The sequence below is a fragment of the Octopus sinensis genome, linkage group LG1, assembly GCF_006345805.1.
Source record: "Octopus sinensis linkage group LG1, ASM634580v1, whole genome shotgun sequence".
Lineage (NCBI taxonomy): Eukaryota > Metazoa > Mollusca > Cephalopoda > Octopoda > Octopodidae > Octopus > Octopus sinensis.
Genome location: NC_042997.1, coordinates 66,626,690 through 66,649,542, shown reverse-complemented (window position 1 = coordinate 66,649,542; position 22,853 = coordinate 66,626,690). Strand labels below are relative to the sequence as shown.

General features: G+C 37.6%; 1 protein-coding gene across 1 annotated transcript in view; it reads left to right on the top strand.

Annotated features, from left to right (window-relative positions):
• Positions 1 to 22,853, top strand: part of LOC115211652 (beta-galactosidase) — a 103,633-nt gene that overhangs the window by 51,420 nt on the left and 29,360 nt on the right. The window contains exons 3-6 of the mRNA XM_029780290.2: positions 10,279 to 10,429; positions 11,250 to 11,313; positions 16,018 to 16,112; positions 19,509 to 19,692. Of these exons, the coding sequence (XP_029636150.1) occupies positions 10,279 to 10,429; positions 11,250 to 11,313; positions 16,018 to 16,112; positions 19,509 to 19,692 (494 nt within the window). The remainder of the gene's footprint in view (positions 1 to 10,278; positions 10,430 to 11,249; positions 11,314 to 16,017; positions 16,113 to 19,508; positions 19,693 to 22,853) is intronic.

Genomic DNA, 22,853 nt, shown 5'->3' with positions numbered 1-22,853 from the left:
GTGTGTGTGTATCTTCATTGGCTCTTATGCTGTAAATACCAATATGAAGTAACAGAAAACTGGTATGAAGCATGTACCAAGTAAAGTTATGCTGGAGGATGGAAAAGTAATGATACTCTGGGACTATGGTTTTCAGACAGATCATGTAATCGAACACCATTGGATGGATATTGTCATATTGAATAAGAGAGACAAATACTGTCAGATCATTGATGTAGCCATACCAAATGACATGAATGCTGTGAGTAAAGAGGTTGAAAAAGTTACCAAGTACTCTGAATCGAAAGTAGAAATGGCAAGACTATGGAATGTGAGATGGTAATGTAAAAGTGATGCCAGTGGTGATTGGAGTGTTGGACTCAATGTCATTGAAACTTCAAAACTTCTTAAGGCAACTGGAAATCCCATGCAAGATTGATGTCTTGCAAAAAGCAGCCTTATTGGACACAGTGCACATCTTAAGGAAAGTATTATCTGTCTGAGGTCCTTGTTATGACTTGACAGATGACTAAAGACTCCGGTGCATTTTTACCTACACTGTGTTATGAAGGAATAATAATAATAACAACCATTTTATTTTAAGTAACTCAATTATTGGTTTCTTGATGCATTTCGACATTCATAGTGTTTGTATACTGCAATTACTAAACCCTTGAAATAGTGTAATGCCCCATACAAGCAGCAGCAGTGACTCTTTCAGCAACCTATTTTTGACGCTACTGCTTTTGTTGATCATTAACATCCTTTTTACCATCTCCCACTATCATCATTTCCACTCCCCTGCCTCTAGCTGATCTCAGTAAAGTACATATTTAAGGTAATTATTAATACATTAAAATGGTCTGCTGCTGCTGCTAATTCTATATATGTCTGTGGGATTGAGAAATTGTTTCAGACACAGTAATGGTTCCTTACTCTATTTCTGAGATTCTTTATTATGCTACAAAACTAATAGTATTTTCTATGGAAAATATATCACTGCCCCATATACATACAAAACTAAATTAATGTATATACATCTCTATTAACAATTAACCTGCTTTTTGTTAGTATTCAGTTTTGTGTTGAACACTTATTAAATGAGTTATTTGATCTCTATTTATTCATGAAAGGAAGTTTCAGCTATAAAAAGAAAAAAGAAAAAACCTTGGCTGTGTGCAGGCACACAGCCAAAGTTTTAAAGTTGGTTAAGAAGCTCACTTTGGAACTACATGGCTTTGGGTTCAGTTCCACTGTGCAGCACCTTAATCCTTTAGCATTTAAACTGACCATATCTGGCTAAAATATTCTACCTGTTTTATGTTGTAAAAAAGCCACATCTGGCTTCTCATACCTATCCTACAATAGCATTAAGAAAAAAAAAACAATCCTTTCTACTATAGGCACTAGGCCTAAAATTTGGGGGAGGGGTATAGTTGATTACATTCGATCCCAGTACTCAACTGGTACTTATTTTACCAACCCTGGAAAGATGAAAGGCAAAGTCGATCTCAGTGTAATTTGAACTCATAACGTAGCAACAGTCGAAATACCTCTAAGCATTTCGCCTGGCATGCTAACAATTCTGCCAGCTTGCCGCCTTAATAATAATAATATAATAATAATAATAATAATAATAATAATAATAATAATAATAATAATAATAATAATAATCATCATCATCATCATCATCTTCTTTTCTGTTAAATGCACAAAACCTGAAATTTTGTGGGAGGAGACTAGTTGATTACATTGACCCTGTGTTTCACTGGTAATTAATCTATTGACCTTGAAAGGATGAAAGGCAAAATTAACCATGACAGAATTTGAACTCAGAACATAGCAACAGGGGAAATAGTACTAAGCATTTCACCTGGTGTTCTAATGATTCTCACCACCTTAAATAATAATAATAATAATAATCTATTCTTTTATTAGCCACAAGGGCTCATATACAAAACATTAAATGACATACAACAACATAAAAGACAAAAACAGGACGATACAATGGGTTTTCGTGTGTACACAATGTAATAAAAACATTGAATAAATTAAAACTTCCAATAGGAGAAGTGCTTTAAGGTCCTCATGGAAAAACCCGCAAAAGCCATAGGTGCCTGAACAACAGGGCAAGAGCCCTTCTTTTTTATTTGCAGGTGCACACTCAGAATTGGTCCTTTCACACTGGCCATTCTTCCAACATTCACCCACCTTTCAACAAACTTGTTACAAGGCAACACTTCCCTCTCCATCCTCAACTTCCTTTTCAAGTCAAACTTGAAAAAGTTGATGAGGGCTTGGCCAAAGAGGTAAGTGACTGTCTGTAGCCCTTTCAAGCAGGTCTAACATACTACCTCTTTCACTATAGCCACTAGACAAAATAAAAATTGCCTGCTCCTTCTGGCCAAAAAAGGGTGGTGAGGCAATCTTCACAATGAATTCAGCTGATAGCCGGATTCGTCCCACAAATGACAGCAGGTGTTTAACATAAACCCACACATCAGCAATACTTGGGCACTGGACTAGGGCATGCAGAATGGTTTCATTGTTCTGGGCGCATCTCAGGCAGGCCCAGCTGTGTCTGTAAAGTTTACATACAGTGCTCAGGTGCACTACAACTCATCAGAGCAATACAACTCATCATAAACAATTACATCATCAAAATTTCAAAGCTACAAGATAATGCATGATTAATTCAAAACAAGGTAAACAAATAACCATTACATTTCACTCAGTAATATGAATGCTAAAGGGTTAAGTGTTTTCTCTTATAGCACCAGGCCAACCAATGCCGCTTGAGTAAATTTGGTAGGCAGAAACTGTGTTGAAGCCTGCCATATATGTGTGTATGTGTGTGTGCATATATATATGTGTGTGTCTGTGTGTGTCCATCACCCACTTCTTGACAACTTGTATTGATTTGTTTATGTCTTTGTAACTTAGAAATTCAACAAAAGAAACTGATAGAATAAACACCAGACTTTAAAAATAAGTCCTGGGGTTGATTTGTTTGACTAAAACCCTTCAAGGCGATGCTCCAGCAGGGCTGCAGTCCGACGGCTGAAACCTGTAAAAAGTAAAAGATACCTTATTTAACGAGTACTTTTTTCGTATTCTTTGTAAATTAAGATATTTCTCTCTCTCCCTCCCTCTTTCTCTCTCTCTTCCCCTTTTCACTTTCTCTTTCTCCCTCTCCCTTTTTTTCTCTCTGTCTTTCCCTCTCCCTCTTCTCTCTTTCTCCTTCTCCCCATCAGTTCTCTTTCAGACATCGCTGTAAGGTCCTTGGTTTCATTCCACTGTGTCACACCATGGGCAACTGTTTTATTTGATGGCTTTGGATTGACCCAGATCTTGAAAGTAAAACTGAGTCTGCTAGAAACTGTATAGTTAGTTAGTTAGTTAGTTAATTTGGCTCAAAAGCAAATAGCAAGGCCATGTAGGGGGACATGGAGTTAAGTACAGGGTGGTGTTCATGTAAAGAGTTCAGGCCACTTGAGGTCCAGGGAGGCTTTGAACAAAGCGGTCGTCGGCATCTTCACCATCTCGTCTGGCAGCTTGTTCCACGGATCCGCAACCCAGACGGAGAAAGCTCCTCTCCTTCGATTGAGATGAAATCATCGCAGGTAGAGCTTTTCGGAATGACCCCGCAGCCGATGCACCGGAGCAGGAGCGAAGAACAGCTCTTTCGAGAGGTTACACTTCCCGCTTATGATGTTGTGGGCGAGAATGAGATCACCACGGCGGCGGCGTTTTTCAAGAGAATAAAGGTCGAGCGTCCTCAGCCTTTCTTCGTAGGACAAATTTTTGAGACCATGAACCATGCGGGTAGCCAGCCTCTGGACTCTTTCGAGGTGCTGTATGTCTTTGAGGAGATAAGGAGAAGAGGCTTGAATCCCATACTCCAATATGGGTCTCACCAGCGTGACATAGAGTGGCAGGAATATGGCTGCTGTGAGCATTCCGAATGACCGTCGAATCAAAAACAGAATTCCGCGCGCTTTGTTGGCAGCATGGACGCACTGGGCCGAAGGCGAAAAGGAGGAATCCACCAAGATACCCAGGTCCTTTACCTGAAGGTATAGAAGCCTGTCAGATGGATTGCACCTGTAATTCAAGGTTTAGCTTCACCACACTGTGTCATGCTGATTCATCTTTTACCTTTTACTTGTTTCAGTCATGAAATTGTGGCCATGCTGAGGCACTACCTCGAAGAAGTCTTAGCTGATTGAATCAGCCCCAATACTTTTTGTTTTAAAACCTGGTATTTATTATATCAGTATCTTTTGCTGAACTGCTCAGTTATGGAGATGTAAACACACTAATTGACACACCAGTTGTCAAGCAGCAGTTGAGGTCAAACACAGACACAAACACACACACACACACACACACACACACACACACACAACACACACACACACACACACCACACCACACCACACACACACAGATATACAATAAGCTGCTTCCAGTTTTTGTCAACCAAATCCACTCACAAGGCTTTGGTTGGGCTGAGGCTACAAGTTGAAGACGCTTGCTCAAGGTCCCACACAGTGGGGCTGAACCCGGAACTATGTGGTTGGGAAGCAAGCTTCTTACCATACAGCTACGCCCGTGCCTAGAAAAAAATCAATCACAGTGGAATTTGAACTCAGAACATAAAGACAGATGAAATGCCGCTAACCATTCTGGCCAGCTTGCCACCTTCAGAATTATATTAAACATATACATATCAGTATGATAATCAGCCACTTTGCTAACTCAATGTTCAGTTGATTGGACACCCATATGATATCCTTGATAGAAAACCTTATCGTTTGATCAAAGCAGGCTTGAGTATACAATTCTATGCTGAAGAAGTCCAATAAAATCAAAACATGTTCATAGTTGTCCCCCTTGTCTGCAAGTCAGCTTCACCGTTAAACATGTAAATCAGTTTTGTAAAATTGATTCTTAATTTCTTGAAATTATTTCTCTTTTTCTCACTAACAATAACAACTAGGTGTTAGTTCATTTTTTTTCTCCAACAAGAAGGGAAATTTCATTTAATTGAGAATTTGTATATGCACCATTTAGTACATCAACCTGTAGTTTATTTATAGTTAAGTGAACTGATTCTAGCATACCACTGATTTTTTTATTGTCACTTAAATTCCAAACAGGAAGTTGTCTCTAGCGAGATCTGAATTCCAGTTTGCATTCAGGACAGGGAGGAATGAAATACAAAACCATAATTCTCGTATTTATTTAGTTTAATGGCAGTAGCGTCTTCTTGGTCATTATTAAATCAATAGTGACTGAGTCATCACCGTGTTGGAGACACACCCTAACATAGAAGTAATATATGTTAGAATATGTTAGAGAAAGGTCAGCATACTTTAATATGGTTAGTATTTTTCGTTAGCTTTAGGAGATTTTTATATAATGAGATATTCTCTGAGGGTTGTTGTAGACATTATGTTGCATAAAAGGTTATCACAATAAAAATAAATTGAAAAACACATTAGCATTGGTTTTGATTGTTTTTAGAACCCAGAAAGGAGCTGCCTGGTATTAGCATTTTCTTTTTGTGTGGGAGGAAGGTGTCTTGGATAATAATGATACTGCTAGCTTCTGTTATCTACTCAAGGTTCTCCAAACAATAGGCTGCAGAACATTAACCCTTTAGTATTTAAACTGGTCTTATTAGACCCAAATATTCTACCTGTTTTATGTTAAAACCAGCCAGATCCAGCCCTCACACATACTCTACCATGTCATTCTAAAAAACAAGCACATCATTGAAATCTTGAAGCAATGAGATAATGCATGATTAATTGAAAACAATGTGAATAAATAAGCATTATGTTAACATAGTGGAATTCTGAAGTGCTAATGTCCTGCAAGCTGAAGCAATATGTATCACATAATCATCATCATTTAACATCCATTTTCCAGGCTGACGTTGATTGGTCAGTTTGACAAGGATCTGAAGAGTTGAAGAAATTCAGTGGGCTCCAGTGTCCACATTGGTTTGGATTCTATGACTCTGCTCATCCTAATGCCAACCACTTTACAATGTATATTGGGTGCTTTTTTTGTGTCACTAACATACTGATGTTATCAAATAGAAAATGAAATTATTTTCAAAGTACATGATGAATTGAAACTGGAATTCTAGATATAGACTTAATAAACATGTTTCATTTCATCATCATCATCGTTTAACGTCCGTTTTCCATACTAGCATGGGTTGGATGGTTCGACTGGGGTCTGGGAAGCCAGGAGGCTGCACCAGGCTCCAGTCTGATCTGGCAGTATTTCTACAGCTGGATGCCCTTCCTAATGCCAACAACTCCGTGAATGTAGTGGGTGCTTTTTATGTGCCACCAGCACGGAAGCCAGTGAAGGCGGCACTGGCATCAGCCACGTACAGAAACAGCCATGAACTCATGTTATTTGTCGGGTCTTCGCAGTCACAGCATATCTCCAGAGGTCTTGGTCTTTCGTCATTGCCTCCATGAGACCCAATGTTTGAAGGTCTTCCTGGGTCTACCTCCACCCCGGATTCCTTCAACTGTTTGGGAGTGGCACTTCTTCATACATCTCTCCTCATCCATCCGAAGTACATGACCATACCAGTGCAGATGTCTCTCTTGCACGCCACAGCCAATGCTTCTTACGTCCAGTATTTCTCTCAGGGCACTTTCATTTATTGAATAAAATACTTGTAGAAAATTATAAATTCAGCCCATGGAAGACAAAAGTGTGGAAGTATTGTATGATAGTGGTTTTATTCACATTCTCTTCTAGTTGCTGAATCTTTCTAGTTGTCACAAACTATATTGACTTGTGTAGATTGTACATATGGGGTTTTCATTTTGACGTCAAGAAAATATCACACAGGAATAATAAACATAGAAAAGAAAACTTTTGCAAACTGAAAGATATGAATATCATATATAAACTCAAAGAAGTGGATGTGCGAAGATGTGAATGTTGCTGAGTAATCGATGTCATTAAGATGAATATGAACAGACTGTTTGACAAGTAGTTTGTGGACAGATCACATATATACATTCGTGTGAAAATATATCAACACAGAAAATGGACATAAAATGACAAGGATGATGGGCACATATGTAAATGTTACATTTGTACAAAGTATGGAGGTATGTACAGGGTATGTCGGGTTATGTACAGTGTATATATTTGAGAAAAACAACAATAACAAGCATAAAGAAACATCATAAATTTTATCAGGAAAACAGCACACATGTTCAACAAGATACCTCGTAGAAATAGATCAGGTCCAGGTGGTCTCTTCATGTCACTCACCATGCCAACAACACTAGCTCCTTAATTGTCATTGGCACTGTGGGGTTGTCAGCTGTTCTTTCAGTGACACTTATGATGTGCCAGTTTATTTCAAATAAAGTCATATGATTACCAAGCCCCCTTAGATTTGCCAGACATGAACTGTCCTCTCTCATCATATAGGACTTGCAATTGATGTCCTTATGCACCACTTATTACACAGTAGGGTCTGCCACCTTGGGCTTGGTAACAAAACTCTCCTTGTCCTACAGGGGTTGTCATTGACAATATCCTGGATGAACTTGACCATCCTGTCACCCTCTGTTACCTACCTGTGAACATGAAAAACCTAGCCATGTTCAAGAAGTTGGCAATTTCTGAATTGCTGTATTTGGTGGCTGGAGCCACAAGCATGGTATACCCTTTCCTTTATGCAGTACTTACACTGTTGTTAGCTCTAGTCTGTACGACTATATGAAACTTACTTATTGCTTGGTGTTGTGAATCAGTGAAAGTTGAGCATGTTTATCAAAAATAAAATATAGTTGTTGAACATAACCAATGCCCTGTCAGCTGTTTGGTTGCCACACTAATTAAGGTCGATTACATCACCTCCAATGTTCAACTGGTATGAGAGGAAGAATAACAAAATTGACTTCAGCAGCATTTGAACTCAGAATGTAAAAATATTAAAAGCCAGAAGAAATATAGGTAAGTATTTTGTCTGGTTGAGTAACAATTGTGCCAGTTTCCTACCTTTAAAAAAAGAGGGCAATATAATAAGAATACAGTGTAATACTTCAAATATTAAACAGATGAAAGTGAGAAGTTACGCTAAATTTCATGTTAAATTACAAAGATATTTATCATAGTAAATATCTACAATCACTACTACACCTCCACCACTCTCTTGCTATAATTTGTTTAAAGTCAGAGATGAATTTGGGTGAATGATAATCAGGAAGTATACTAGAAATTCAATGAAAATCTACATAAAAATGAACTAATTACAGATAGAAGTGGCAAACTGGTTTAAATTAACCTCTGATATGAAGCTGATGTGAGATAAGATGAGATTGGATTTATGCCAATAACAAGCTGGCCTGGTGTTGCTGTTTATCATTGACTATGAAAAATATGAGAAGCAATGTGTGATGTTACAGAGCTCATGAAAGGATGTTTTTTTTCTATTTATTTGTTATTGTTCTTATTATACCGCAGCAACAGCTACACTGGTTTTGCCAGGCCCTCTTGAGTAAACCTGTGATCTAGAAAGAGCCTCTATGTGGTTGTTTGACTTCTATTCTTTTATTGAATTCATTCATTGAACTGCAGTTATTCCAGGTACTGCCTTCGAGGAAATACAAGATCATATCAACTGCAGAGCATATTTCAGTCTGATACTTATTTTATTAAAATCTGTTTGCTGAACTGCTAAGTTAGAAAATATTACAGAAGCAGCATCAAAACTACATTAGTTTGTTAAAACACACACGCACACGCACGCACGCACACACACACACACACACACACACACACACACACACACACACACACACACACACACACAGGATCGGTTATACAAATAAAAGAAACAGAACTCATTACTAGAATATCTATACTATTTATAGCTGAGAAGCTACTTCAATAATTCAAGAAGCTGCAGTTTCTTATGTGCGCATGCATGTATACACAATGTACATGCTGTCTAGCTTTTACTCAGAGCACATCCCTGCTCAAAATTGCTGTGCTTTCTGTTGAATCCCTTATGGGAAAAATAATTTCAGTTTACAAACATCAAACAGCCTTCAGGAATGAATTAAATTCGTAAATTGAAGTTCCACTGTATATGTAGACACAATAGGCTTCTGTGTAGTTCCTACCAAACTCCAGTTGGCCACCTCAAACAGAACATCTGCTATAAAGTGAAAAGTTTGTATTGGAAACAGAGATCTTGAGTTAAGGGTTAAACGTGATGAGGGAGATACAGAGCATTATATTGTTAAGCAGCTATATAGAAACCCCTTTATTGGCTCATCTTCATTTTCTTGTTGTTGTTAAGTCCTAGAACAGATCTGATTTTGTAGACGTATGATGAAAGGCACTCCAGCTGTGAATATCCCCTGTCTGTGTATAATATGCACCACATTGTTCTATGTATCCTTTATTTAAGTTGGTTGCATGTAACTTGAAAGAGAGAGAGAGAGATTTGGTTGCTATTTTTATCAGGTTGAGCCACTGCATAGAAACTCCCTGATTGTTGTTAATTTTGGTGGTGAGTGAGCCAGAGGTTTTTTCTTTGATGCTACCTTTTTACAGCTGAATCGACCGAGTCACAATAAGAAAATAGTTGTCTTCACCACACTTTCAATATAAGATAATCAGATATGAAAATATGCTATTTCAAGCATTTTTATTCATTTATTTATTTATTTATTTGTTTCCACATCAGTGTAAGGACCAATTCATAATATTACCAAAAACCATATTAAATCATGATCCCTAGAAAACTGGTAGACTTTGGCTGCTACTCAAGAATGTTAAGAATGACTCTGAATATCACACAGAGAGCTCATTTAACCAACAAACGGCTTTATCAAGATCTGCCCAAAGTGACTGAGAAAATTCAGCAGAGAAGAATCAGAGTTGCTACTCATTGTGTCTGGCACTCAGAAGAACCTGTGTGTCAACTGATCTTATGGCAACCAGTTGAAGGAAGAATCAATAAGGGAAGAAAACATCTAACCTATGTGGACAACTTGCTCAGGACAGTGAAATGGCAAATGTTAATGAATTAAGAACATATATGGGGGACCATGATGGATGGCGTGCTTGTGTGAAATCATTGAAGCATTCAAAAGAACTGCCAAACTTACTATTTGTTTATTTATTTATTTATTTATTTTTAATGTTTGCTTAAATAAAAATGTATATAATACCAATTTATTATCATGATAGCAATAATCTATATTTTATGTTTTAATTTATCTCTTATTTTTTCAGTTACATAGCATGGAATTTCCACGAGCCTTTACCTAAAGTCTACCAGTTTTCTGGGGATCATGATTTGGTAGGATTTTTGAAAACAGCTCAAGATGTTGGCTTGTTGGTAATATTACGTATTGGTCCTTACATTGATGCAGAATGGGATTTTGTGAGTACATTTTTTGAGATGCTATTGCTATACATAAGGGTATGTCCTTTTATAGAACTGTGAAAGCATATTTGTCTTTTAATGTAAACAACTGAGTGTGTACATTGGTGTAACAGTAGTACACCTGTTGCAAAAACATAGAGTTATAGGTTTGAGTCCTATGTGTATGGAAAACCCATGTTTACTGTCAAGGGCTTATATGCCCCAATATTAGACTATTTTCTTTAATCAATGCACAGTGACCACCTATAAGCTTTAAAGCTTATAAAGAAAATGTTATTTACATAATTGTAAAACTCGGCACCGCTTATCAAATCATTGCTGAAAATGCACATGCTTGCTTGTTTGTTTATATAAACAACTGTATTTTAGAATAGGTGAAGGCACATGGCCTAGTGGTTAGGATGTTTCACTCATAATCACAAGAGTTTGGTTTCAATTCCCAAACTGACAGAGCATTGTGCTTTTGAGCAAAACACTTCATTTCACATTGCTGCAGTTCACTCAGCTGTAAATAGGTAACCCTGTTGCAAACTAGCATTAAGCTCAGGGGCAATATGGGCCTGCCCACCTAGCCAGAGGGTTGACATCATTTGAAAGTTACGACAATGTGAGGAAGTGCATTGTGACTAGGAGTATATAACAACATCTAATAGTCCGGTTGGTTAATAAAGTGATACAGTGACAATGATTTCAGAATAGGTGTAAGAAAATACTCCTGCCATTGAAGTCTCTTTAGCCTAAAAAATATGAAAGTACTGTTGAAAGTATTGTAGATATTAGATACAGATATTTGCTCACACATTCAATTTTTTTCTAGGGTGGTTTTCCTTCATGGATGCTTTCAAGTACCTCAAATATAACACTACGTACCATAGATCCAGGTATGTCTGTTAAACATTCTATAGTTCAGTTTAATCAAACCACTGTGGTTCTTTCTAAGTTGAAACACTTGATATTTTTTTTAAGGAAATAAATGTCACAGTCCTTCATCATCTCCTTTGTGAAACTCCATTGCTTGAGGCAAGATTTCACCACTTCTACCCATGTTTTCTTCAGAATCTCCCAGCCACATGTTCCATCCATTTTGCATTGTTTGGTATGATACATGTAGAAGGAGCCCAATTATTATTCTTCAAATATATCTATACCAGCACAATCTTCTTTCTTGTATTCCATGGCTGATACTTCTAATGCACAGTTTTCCTCTCACCTCTCTTATTCTCTGTTGTTCATGTATGGTGATATTCACAACCAGTTGAGTATGCTCACCTCATTTCTTTCCACCCTTCACATATCCTTCACATTCAGCAACCCTGTCATGTCACCATGTAATGTTACACTTTTTACACAAGCAGGATACAATCTGCCTTTGATTCAGAAAAAAAGCTCTTTGTTGTCAACTGAAGTTGTAGCTCCCTGAATTTGTTCCACCTCATCCTTATGCTCATTACTATGCTTTTGCAACACCTTGCCCTGAAAGGATTACCCTCGGTAACAAAAGCTTTCAACTACTACTGGTGAGCCTTCTGGACAACTGGGTCTTCATTTCTAGGGTATTGTTACTACTAACTGTTCTTGAGCATTTTTTTACATATGAAGTCCTTCTTCTCTGTCAGCCAACCTGTGATCACACTGAATTTTTGTGTATACATTGTTTGTATTGTGTAATTTTTTCCTATTCCCTTTCTTCATATTGAACATGACCACTTCCCAGTCGAGCATTTGCCAATTCCAGGCACTGCTTCCATATTTGGAACTTTTCCCTTAAATCTTTAGTAGATTCAGCTCAGAACTAAACAGCCAATTTTGAACTCCTCTCCTATGTCAGGAGGATTATAATAAACAGCAAGGGGCTGAAAATGGAGGCCTGATGGGTACTTACTTGCATGCTAAGTTCCTCACTGAACTTATTCCAAACTCACATTTTGCTGACAATTACCCCTGTGCATTGCTTGCATGATTCTAGTATTCCTCTACCTGCAGTTTTCTTGAGATCTGTTCAGCTCATCCCTCTATACACTCTTCTTATTCTTGAGACACTTATACATAAAAAGACATTTGTTTACAAGTGTCCACTGAATTTAAGTAAGTTTAATTTACATGTGGTGCCCCAGCATGGCCGCGGCCTTCGGGCTAAAACATTTTTAAAGATTTAAGGATACAGTGTTGACTGAAATCTATAGATTTATTCTATATTAGATTATAGTCCGTGTCAGCTACTCTCAGGAGCTGCTAATCTCTTTGTTAGTATGCCTGCACTTCTTGTGCATCCTTTGTTTACACTTAATAAACTGCATGTGATTTCCTTCCTATGCTTTTCACTGAAGGTACCAGGGTCCTATCCTCTCTTCTACTTACTAATACTTTAGGTTTTGCTAAATTTACTTTGAGGCCTCTTGATTCTTGGTTCTAATTCAGGTCTCGAATTGTTTTGTCTAAACCAACTACCGGTTCAGTTATAAGAACTGGTTTAGTTATATGAGGTCATCAGCATAGAAGTGTTCCTATGACAGCCAGTCTTAAACTCCTCTACAGCTTTGGCTGTACTGGGTCAGAAGAAGACACCACCTATCGTACCACTCATTGGAATTGAAATTGAAACCATACAGCTGTACCAGTGCCTATATGTATGTATGTATGTGTTTATGCATGCATGCATGCATCTATGTACGTTTGTGTGTGTGTGTGTATATACATATATATATAAATAAATATATGCCTATGTATATATATATAGTTATATAGTTATATCTAAGAAAGAATACTTGATGAACTCCTATTTTCCCTTAGAAGTGCTCAAGAATTTCAGACTTGGGACAAAAGATAAATATATAAGTGAGGATAACACCAGATAATTCAGTCCACAAACAATAGTCCAACTCATTTTCCTCAATAGAATTGATATAGAAGAATCACCAGAAGCACATACTTAACTATTACATAGTAAAATATCTCTCACGACCCTATACAAATGGATTCTTGCAAAACCCTAGTGGTTTTCTCTCAGTGTTTACATTTACAAGGGAAATGGGGTCGGGGCAAATTGACACATGTAAACGGGTACGTTGACACAGTGTGTCAACTTTCCCCAACCTGTGATAAAGTTGTTGTAGGTTGCTTACATTGATTCACAGACTGTATCCCATTTTAACTAAGAGTGTTTGCTATTTGATTCATGTCTGGTACATTGGATCAATTCATTGAGTAATTTATGTATTGCTCGCTATAGTTTTAGATCAGCTATCTTTATGTATACCAACCTATTCTATCTTCATACCGCTACCTACTTAGTCAACAGCTTGTATACTGCCTCAGCTTTGTAACCTGTACCACTGATATATAAGCATGAAGTTATGCCGTGACCAGGCATGCTTGAAACTAAAAAGTAGGTGAACACTGAGAGCTTCGTTTTGCTTTCACTGTTGGATTATGCAGTGAGCTAAATTGCTTTTTATTTCTCCCTCTCTCTCTCTTTACAGACCTAGATCTACAATTGTCATAGTGTGACACTACAATTGCAAAAGTGAGAGGGCAACCCTTCCACAGGATGTAATCCAACAGGTTATTCAACAGGTCCGAGCTCATGTCATCTCCTTGCGGGAAGCTTCGAGGACATTTGGCATCCCTTTAAAATGTCTCGCTACTGCACCAAGGTCACTGAAGCAAACAACAATGATCACAGTCTTAGTGGATACAAAAAACCACAGCAAGTTTTTACCGACGAGTTCGAGAATCAGTTAAAGGCTTATGTTTTGGCTGCCGCAGAAATTTGCTATGGGCTTGCTCCAAAGGATGTGCGGAAATTGGCTTTTCAGATGGCAAAGGCACATGGATGTAATATCCCTCCAACCTGGCATGAGACAGAAATGGCAGGTGAAGACTGGTTCTCTGGATATCTTCAATGACACAAGAATTTATCCATAAGAAGTCCATAGGCAACAAGCTTCGCACAAGAAACAAGTTTCAACACGACAAATGTTGCTGTTTTTCAACCAACTTGCTGAGGTGATGCTTTGGGATAAATTTGATCCATTCAATATCTACAACATGGATGAAACTGGCATAACAACTGTGCAGCGCCCCGATAGAATTATTGCCAGAAAAGGAACAAAGCAAGTGGGAAAAATGACAAGTGCTGTGTAAATGCCGCTGGAAACAGCATACCATCATTTTTTGTTTTTCCCCGGAAGAACTTTAGGCCACATTTCCTGAACAATGGACCATCAGGCAGCAATGGAGGTGCTAATCCATCTGGTTGGACGTGTGAGGAGCAGTTTGTGAAATTCCTTCAACACTTTGTGAGGAATGTGAAATGTTCAAAGCAGTCACTGTGCCTTCTCTTGCTAGACAATCACGATTCCCACCTTAGTATCGAGGGAATGACTTATGCATCAGACAATGGCATCAACATGCTTTCTTTCCCACTTCACTGCACACACAGGTTACAGCCGTTGGACAAAGCGGTCAATGGATCACTGAAGAAGTACACAAACACTGCCATTGATGACTGGCATATTAACCATCCTGGCTAGACCATGACCATTTATAACATTCCATGTATTGTTAAAATTGCATGGCCATTGACTGCAACTCCGACGAACATTCTTAGTGGCTTTTCTTCTTCAGGAATATGCCCTTTTAATCACAACATTTTGACAGACAGCGACTTTGCACCAAGCTATGTCACTGACCGACTGGATCCTGCATTTTCAGCACCTGGGCCTTCAAGCAACATAGCCACCAGGTCTTTTCTTTCACCATTTCAAATCTGTCCACTATCCAAAGCAGGCCCTAGGAAAGAATCAACCAGAGGAAGAAAGAAACGTTGTTCTGAAATCCTCGCTGACTCGCCGGTTAAAAGAGCAATCATAGAAGAAAACACAAAGTAAAAGTAAAAAGAAGACAAACATTGATAAAGGAACGATAGGAAAGGGACTCAGTAAGGGCAGGCCAATGAAGGGTAAAGGTCCAACTCTTAAGAAAAAAGTTCAAATTCAAGAAAGTGATACCTCTGATGAGGAAGAGTGCTATTGCTTAGTGTGCTGCAAGCCTTTTTCCAACAGCAAGGAAGGGAAGTGTGGCTTCAATGCTCTGATTGTAAAGGTTGGGCTCACGAGGCATGCATACCAGGTCTGACAATATTCACATGCCCAAATTGTGACTCTGATGATGATATGTAATGAAACTGTAATAAAGGCCCTTGATCAAACCAACAAGCTTATATCATGTGTTTCTGTCCACTAACATGTATTTTCCAAGAAAATGCATTCATGTGTCAACATACCCCATTATATGTGTCAACTTGCCCCGGTATCAGGGCAAGTTGACACATTTAAGTGGTCTTAGAAAATGCACAAAATATAAATCCAGACAATAAGCAGATGAGATCTCTAGCTTTGTAAGTCTTCTGCTATGGTTGATTTATGCGTGTAATACAAGATGCAGTAGAATACATTAAATAGTATTGCTCTGTCAGTGAAAATGTAAAAAATGTAGTCAACTAACCCCAGTCTCCCCTATGTATGTGTTTGCATATGTATATGTAAATATCTGTGTATATATATATGATTTTTCTATTTCTTTAGTATATCTCAAGTATGTGGATGAGTGGCTTGATAAATTGCTTCCTTTGCTGAAGCCCATGTTATATTTAAATGGTGGTCCTGTCATTATGGTTCAAGTAAGTTAAAATAAGATCTTGTTGCTTGTTTGGTGTTATCTTTTATTTTTTATCTTTTACTTGTTTCATTCATTTAACTGTGGCCATGCTGGGGCACTGCCTTGAAGGGTTTTAGTTGAGCAAACTGACCTCAGGTCGTATTTTTTTTTGTTTGAAGCCTAGTATTTATTCTATCAATTTCTTTTGCCAAACCACTAAGTTATAGGGATGCAAACATACCAACACTGGTTGTTAAATGGTGTTGAGGGGACAAACACACACACAATGTGCTTCTTTCAGTTTTCGTGTACCAAATCCACTCATAAGGCTTTGGTCAGCCTGAGGCTACTGTAGAAGACACTTGCCCAATGTGCTATGCAGTGGGACTGAACCTGAAACCATGTGGTTGAGAAGCAAGCTTCTTACCACACAACCATGCCTGTGGATATATTTTGTTGGTTGTGTGAATAATAACGGTATCAAAGCCTGTGAATATTTAATTGAAATATTTTTCATTGGACTTAAGGATGTTTGTTGTTGGCCATTTATAATTAATGACATTAATTATGCATAATTATAATTATGCACTGGGAGAGAGATAGCTGCACATAATTATGCACATAATTATAATAATTATGCACATAATTATAATAAAAATGCACATAATTATAATTATGCACTGGGAGAGAGACAACTGCTCTGAAATTACAGAAAGCTTTCTGTGTGACATCATACAATTGGCCCCAAAATATATAATGTCAACTATGCAAATCTCCATGATGACAAAGGTCCTTGGCTGTCTGTATAAATGTCTGGAACTGTCAGAGTGGCAAGAATGGTGGCACATGTCACTCAGCTGCTTTCAACATTCTGCAAAGAGTTTAGGCTCAAGAAGTGGTCTTTTAAAGGGTACAAGAAAAATATTCTAGAAAACTAAATCATGGCACAACTTCATGCTGATTGATTGTTTAATGATTCAATCACATGAAATTGCAGTGGTTTGCTCATAGTGTTTGACTGGTTATCTAGTGGTTAGGTTTCAAATCACCACTGCAATCTTTTTTTAAGCATCTTTATATGTCCTTCTGATTTCATATTAGGTAATTGAACCCCTATTTGGTCCTTTGATGTCTTTAGTAGAGTCCACTCTGATGCTGGTATTAGGACAAAATGTTCGGTTCTTTACCTAAAGGTAGATTAATTACCATTATGATGTGTTGCTTTCACGCAGAGCAATCTATGAGTCCTGGTTACTTCCTCTACATTTCCTTATGAGTCACAAAGATAAAAAAAAGTTCATAGATGCTACACTTACTCCTTTTATTAAATCATATAAGTGTGCATGTCTGTCTGTCTTTGTGTGGGTGTGTGTGCATGTGCACATCTGTATGAACATATATATATTTGAAGGCGGCGAGCTGGCAGAAACGTTAGCACGCTGGGCGAAATGTGTTGCCGTATTTCGTCTGCCGTTACGTTCCGAGTTCAAATTCCGCCGAGGTCGACTTTGCTTTTCATCCTTCCGGGGTCGATAAATTAAGTACCAGTTATGCACTGGGATCGATGTAATCGACTTAATCCGTTTGTCTCCTCTGTGTTTAGCCCCTTGTGGGTAGTAAAGAAATATATATATATATATATATATGTATATATATATATATATATATATGTTTGCTTTTTCTGTGAGTGCTAGCAAGGTTGCAAAGTAACTTGCAAGACAAAGAATTAGGAGGCCACCAAACAGACATGCATGTGTGCATGCATGCATACGCACACACATACACAAACAGTCACGCACTGTTGTAGAGGTCAGCTGCCCAGCAGAGAGAACGTTTATGGTGAATCAATGCAGAATTTACAGCTCTGGTGCCCTGACTATAAATTCTCATTTGTACATATCATCATAGATGGATAAGGTTATGTACCTCCAAATTTACACAGAAACCTGTCACCAACTCTTACTTTTACCAATCAAAGTAATACTTCCCTATTGTCTGATATGTTCTCACAGAATATTGGAAATGAATGACATTGATTGTATGATAGGGTCAATCATTTTACATTTATCACATGATATTAAAACAGGGAGACACAAACATACATATATACACTACACATATAACAAGCTTCTTTTAGGTTTTGTCTACCAATTCCAAAGGGAGAACCTAGAACCAAGTGTTTTTGGAAGCAGACTTCTTACCACACAGCCCTACTTGCACCTTTAATATGTTAACTAAATGTTTTTAATGATCATGTTACATGTAGTTAAGTTAATTCTTAATCATACATGTTCATCTGTACCTATATTAATTGATAAACATTCTATTTAAATTTTACATACATTAGGCACAGGCATGGCTGTGTGGTAAGAAGTTTGCTTCTCAACCACATGGTTCTGGGTTCAGTCCCACTGTGCAGCACCTTGGGCAGGTGTCTTCTATGATAGCCTCAAGCTGATTGATGCTTGGCGAGTGAATTTGGTTGACTGAAACTATCTGGATACCTATTGTGTGTTCATGTGCATGCACACACGCATGTGTGTTTACCCCCACCCACACCACCTGGCAACTGACGTTGGTTTGTCTATGTCATTGTAACTCAGTGGTTCTGCAAAAGAGACCAATAGAGAATGTACCAGACTTAAAAATAAATACTGGGCAATCTTTTTGACTAAAACCCATCAAGGTGATGCTCCAGTATGGCCACAGTGCAGAGACTGAAACTAGCAAAAGATTTAAAATAAAAGGATTTCAAGAAATATCACTTTTGTTTTTATTAGACTTCAGAAGCGCTAATATGAGTCGGATAAAAGAGTCAGGACTACCCATACCTGATATTTACTTAACACAGTGTTTCTCAACCATTTTTTGCCTATGGATCCCTTTGATTCCTATAATACTCTACTGGACATCTATAGCCATTTGATATGTATATAAAAAAATCCTATTGTATTTTTATGATTAAATATTATTAGGAATTGTGTTAAAAAACTATTAAAATATTTTGTGTGTTGTAGAAGTATAAGCGACTTATTGTGCATAAATTTTAATAACAAACTCTTACGAGGGGGTGCTGAAAAGTTCCTGGCTTTAAAGGTATCACGAAAGGCCTGGTTGGAGGCCCAACCTTCTGATTTTTTTTTACAGGGCTTCGAAAAACTAAACCCTGTTTTTCTAAGGGCTTAGTTTTTCTAAGGGCAATAAGTGTGGGAATTTAAGATGAGAATGTGTTGGATAAAATCATAATTAACTGATCGTTCTGTATTTTCTTTTACCCAAAGGCAGGAACTTTTCAGCACCCTGTTGTATATGAACTCCTAAGTCCCATATTGATCCCAGTAGAGAAACACTGACTTAACAGTTATTTCATAGCATTTTTTGTTTTGTTTATTGATTTCTTTTATTCTTTCTTTTTTAGGTAGAAAATGAGTATGGCAGCTACTTTGCATGTGACCATGAATATATAAGGCATTTAGAGAGAAAAGTTAATCAAGCGTTCGAAAACAAAGCCTTTCTGTTCACAACTGATGGAAATTCTGTAGGCCGTATTAAATGTGGTGCTTTGCAAGGGATGTATGCTACTTGTGACTTTGGTATAACAAGTAAGTTTGGAACATTTAGCCCCTTCAATACCAACCCACCCAAACTACCCCAGTTGTACAATACAAACTTCTTGTTTAACATAGTGCAGGCATGGTTGTATGGTAAAAGGTTTGCTTTCCAACCACATGCTTCCAGGACCAGTCCTACTGCATGGCAAATGGATTTGGTAGATGGAAACTGAAAGAACCCCATCGTATCTATCTATCTATCTATCTATCTATTTATCTATCTTCCTTCCTTTCTTTCTTTCTTTCTTAAACTGACATTTGGGACATAAATTAACATAAATTAACAATAGGTGTAGGAGTGGCTGTGTGGTAAGTAGTTTGCTTACGAACCACATGGTTCCGGGTTCAATTCCACTATGTGATACCTTGGGCAAGTGTCTTCTACTATAGCCTTGGGCCGACCAAAGCCTTGTGAGTGGATTTGGTAGACGGAAACTGAAAGAAGCCCATCGTATATATATGTGTGTTTGTGTGTCTTTGTTTGTCCCCCCAACATCGTTTGACAACCGATGCTGGTGTGTTTATGTCCCTGTAACTTAGCTGTTCGGCAAAAGAGGCCAATAGAATAAGTACTAGGCTTACAAAGAATAAGTCCTGGGGTCGATTTGCTCAACTAAAGGCGATGCTCCAGCATGGCCACAGACAAATGACTGAAACAAGTAAAAGAGTAAAGAGTATTAAATTTTGATGGATGGTTTTAATTTAGATCATGTTCCTTTATTCTTTTACTTGTTTCAGTCTATTTATCTATCTAGCTAGCTAGATAGCAGTCAAATGAGTGAAACAAGTAAAAGAATAAAGGAACAGGAGCTAAATTAAAACCATCCATCAAAATTTAATGTTAATTTATGTCCCAAACGTCAGCTTAATAATGACAAAATTATATTACTAAATTCATTTTATTTGCAGAATTAATTGAAATATAATCAGTGTATTTTAACTGAAATATAGTAATAAAAGGATTAACAATTAGTGTGGCCATACTGGGATACTGTTTTGAAGAATTTTTAGTTGAATGAATCAACCCAAGTACTAACTTTTTTGTTAAGCCTGGTACTAATTCTATTGGTGTCTTTAGCTGAAACATTAAGTTAAGGGTATGTAAACACACCAGCAACAGTTGCCAAGCAGTGGTGGGGGACAAACACGGACATGAAAACACAAATACACGCATGTTTGCATGCATACCCGCGTGCACACACGCACGCACACGCACACACACACACACACACACTCACACACACACACACACACACTGATATATATGACAGCTCCATAAAGAAGTGCTGATTTCTCAAAATGGAGGGACATGTTGAAATGGGAGACCCTGGAAGACATGGGATGAAGTACTGAAGAACGACCTCAGGAAGCTGAACCTTTCAGGCATGATAAAACAGGGACAAGATACTTGGCATCTGACCATACTCAAGAAGACCTGTAACCCACAGCAGAAGTGTTAAGTCCAGTCCTTCTGGTGGTGTAAAGCACTTGTGGTGGTGCCACATAAAAGCACCCATGTGGTGCTAAGTAAATGTGCCCGTGCAGTGCCACATAAAAGCACCCAGCACACTTTGTCTAGAGGTTGGTGTTAGGAAGGGTATCCAGCCATAGAAACCATGCCAAATCAGACTGGTGGTTCAGCCTCACCAGCTTGCTTGCACAGGTCACACTGCCCAACCCATGCCAACATGGACAACAGACGTTAATTGATGATGATGATGATGGTGGCGACGACGACGGGCTTCTTTTAATTTCTGGCTACAAAATCCACTTACAAGGCTTTGATTGGCCCAAGCTATAATAGAAGACACTTGCCCAAAGCGTCACACAGTAGGACTGAATCCGGAGCCATGTAGTTGGGAAGCAAACTTCTTATCACACACCCATCCCTTTTTTCAGTATCTGGTTCTTCTACTATTTTCTTTCATATGGATTGAATTATAATATTGTGTACACTGGGTGTTCTTCATTAAAATATTATTTCATAAAAATATCATTATATCAAAATATTTAATTAAATAATTCTATTTTTGGAATGGTTGAAACTCAAAGCAGATAAAGCTGTAAATAAGTCTTTAAATATTTGGTTAAAAAATCTTTCAGATAGATAAAGTTGAAATCTGCTCATAAAATTTGAACCCGCATCTTCTGTAAACAAAACAAATGTTCTACTATTGGACCAAAGCATTTCTCTATTCATTTTATTCTTATTTAATTTGAATGCTTTGATGTAGAAATATTGCTTGTATTTTTATCAAATATTTTCAGTTTCATAGATACTAGAGCTTCTCACATATTTACATTGTGAGATTCTTCTCTCTTTCTTTCTTTCCTATACTGTTTTTTTTCTTTGTGTTATTTTTAATCACAAGAAAGCTTGCATGCAAGTGGATGGAGAAAGTGATTTAATTTAGAAGATGAGTGTGGTAAGAAGCTTGCTTCCCAACCACATCGTTCCAGGTTACAAAGATCTGGAAATAGAGGTAACTCAAATGTGGAACCTAAAAACAGAAACAATTCCTATCATAGGCGCATTAGGTATGATAGAAAAACATTCAAATAAATATGTAACAAAAACACCAGGACTTACAAATATATAATAACATACAGAAAATAGCACTACTAGGCACCGTACACATCCTACGTAAAACACTTTCAATACAGTGAAAACAAGAGCATCACAACAAACCACAGCACATACCCAAGGCACACAGAGCTGTGCTCAGTAGTGCTGTGAAAGCACATGATAAAAATAAGTCTACTGAATAATAATAATAATAATAATAATAGTAGTAGTAATAATAATAATAATAATAATAATAATCATCATCATCATTTAGCGTCCGCTTTCCATGCTAGCATGGGTTGGACGGTTCAACTGGGGTCTGTGAAGCCAGAAGGCTGCATCAGGCCCAGTCTGATCTGGCAGTGTTTCTACGGCTGGATACCCTTCCTAACGCCAACCACTCCGTAATAATAGTAGTAATAATAATAATAATAAGAAGAAGAAGAATAGTAATAATAATAATAGTAATTATAATAATAAGAAGAATAGCATTCAATGATTAGCCAGGGATGATTTTTACAATGAAAATATCTGAAATAAACTTGACTGCTCTCACAAACAAGAATACTAAAAATGAACCTGACCG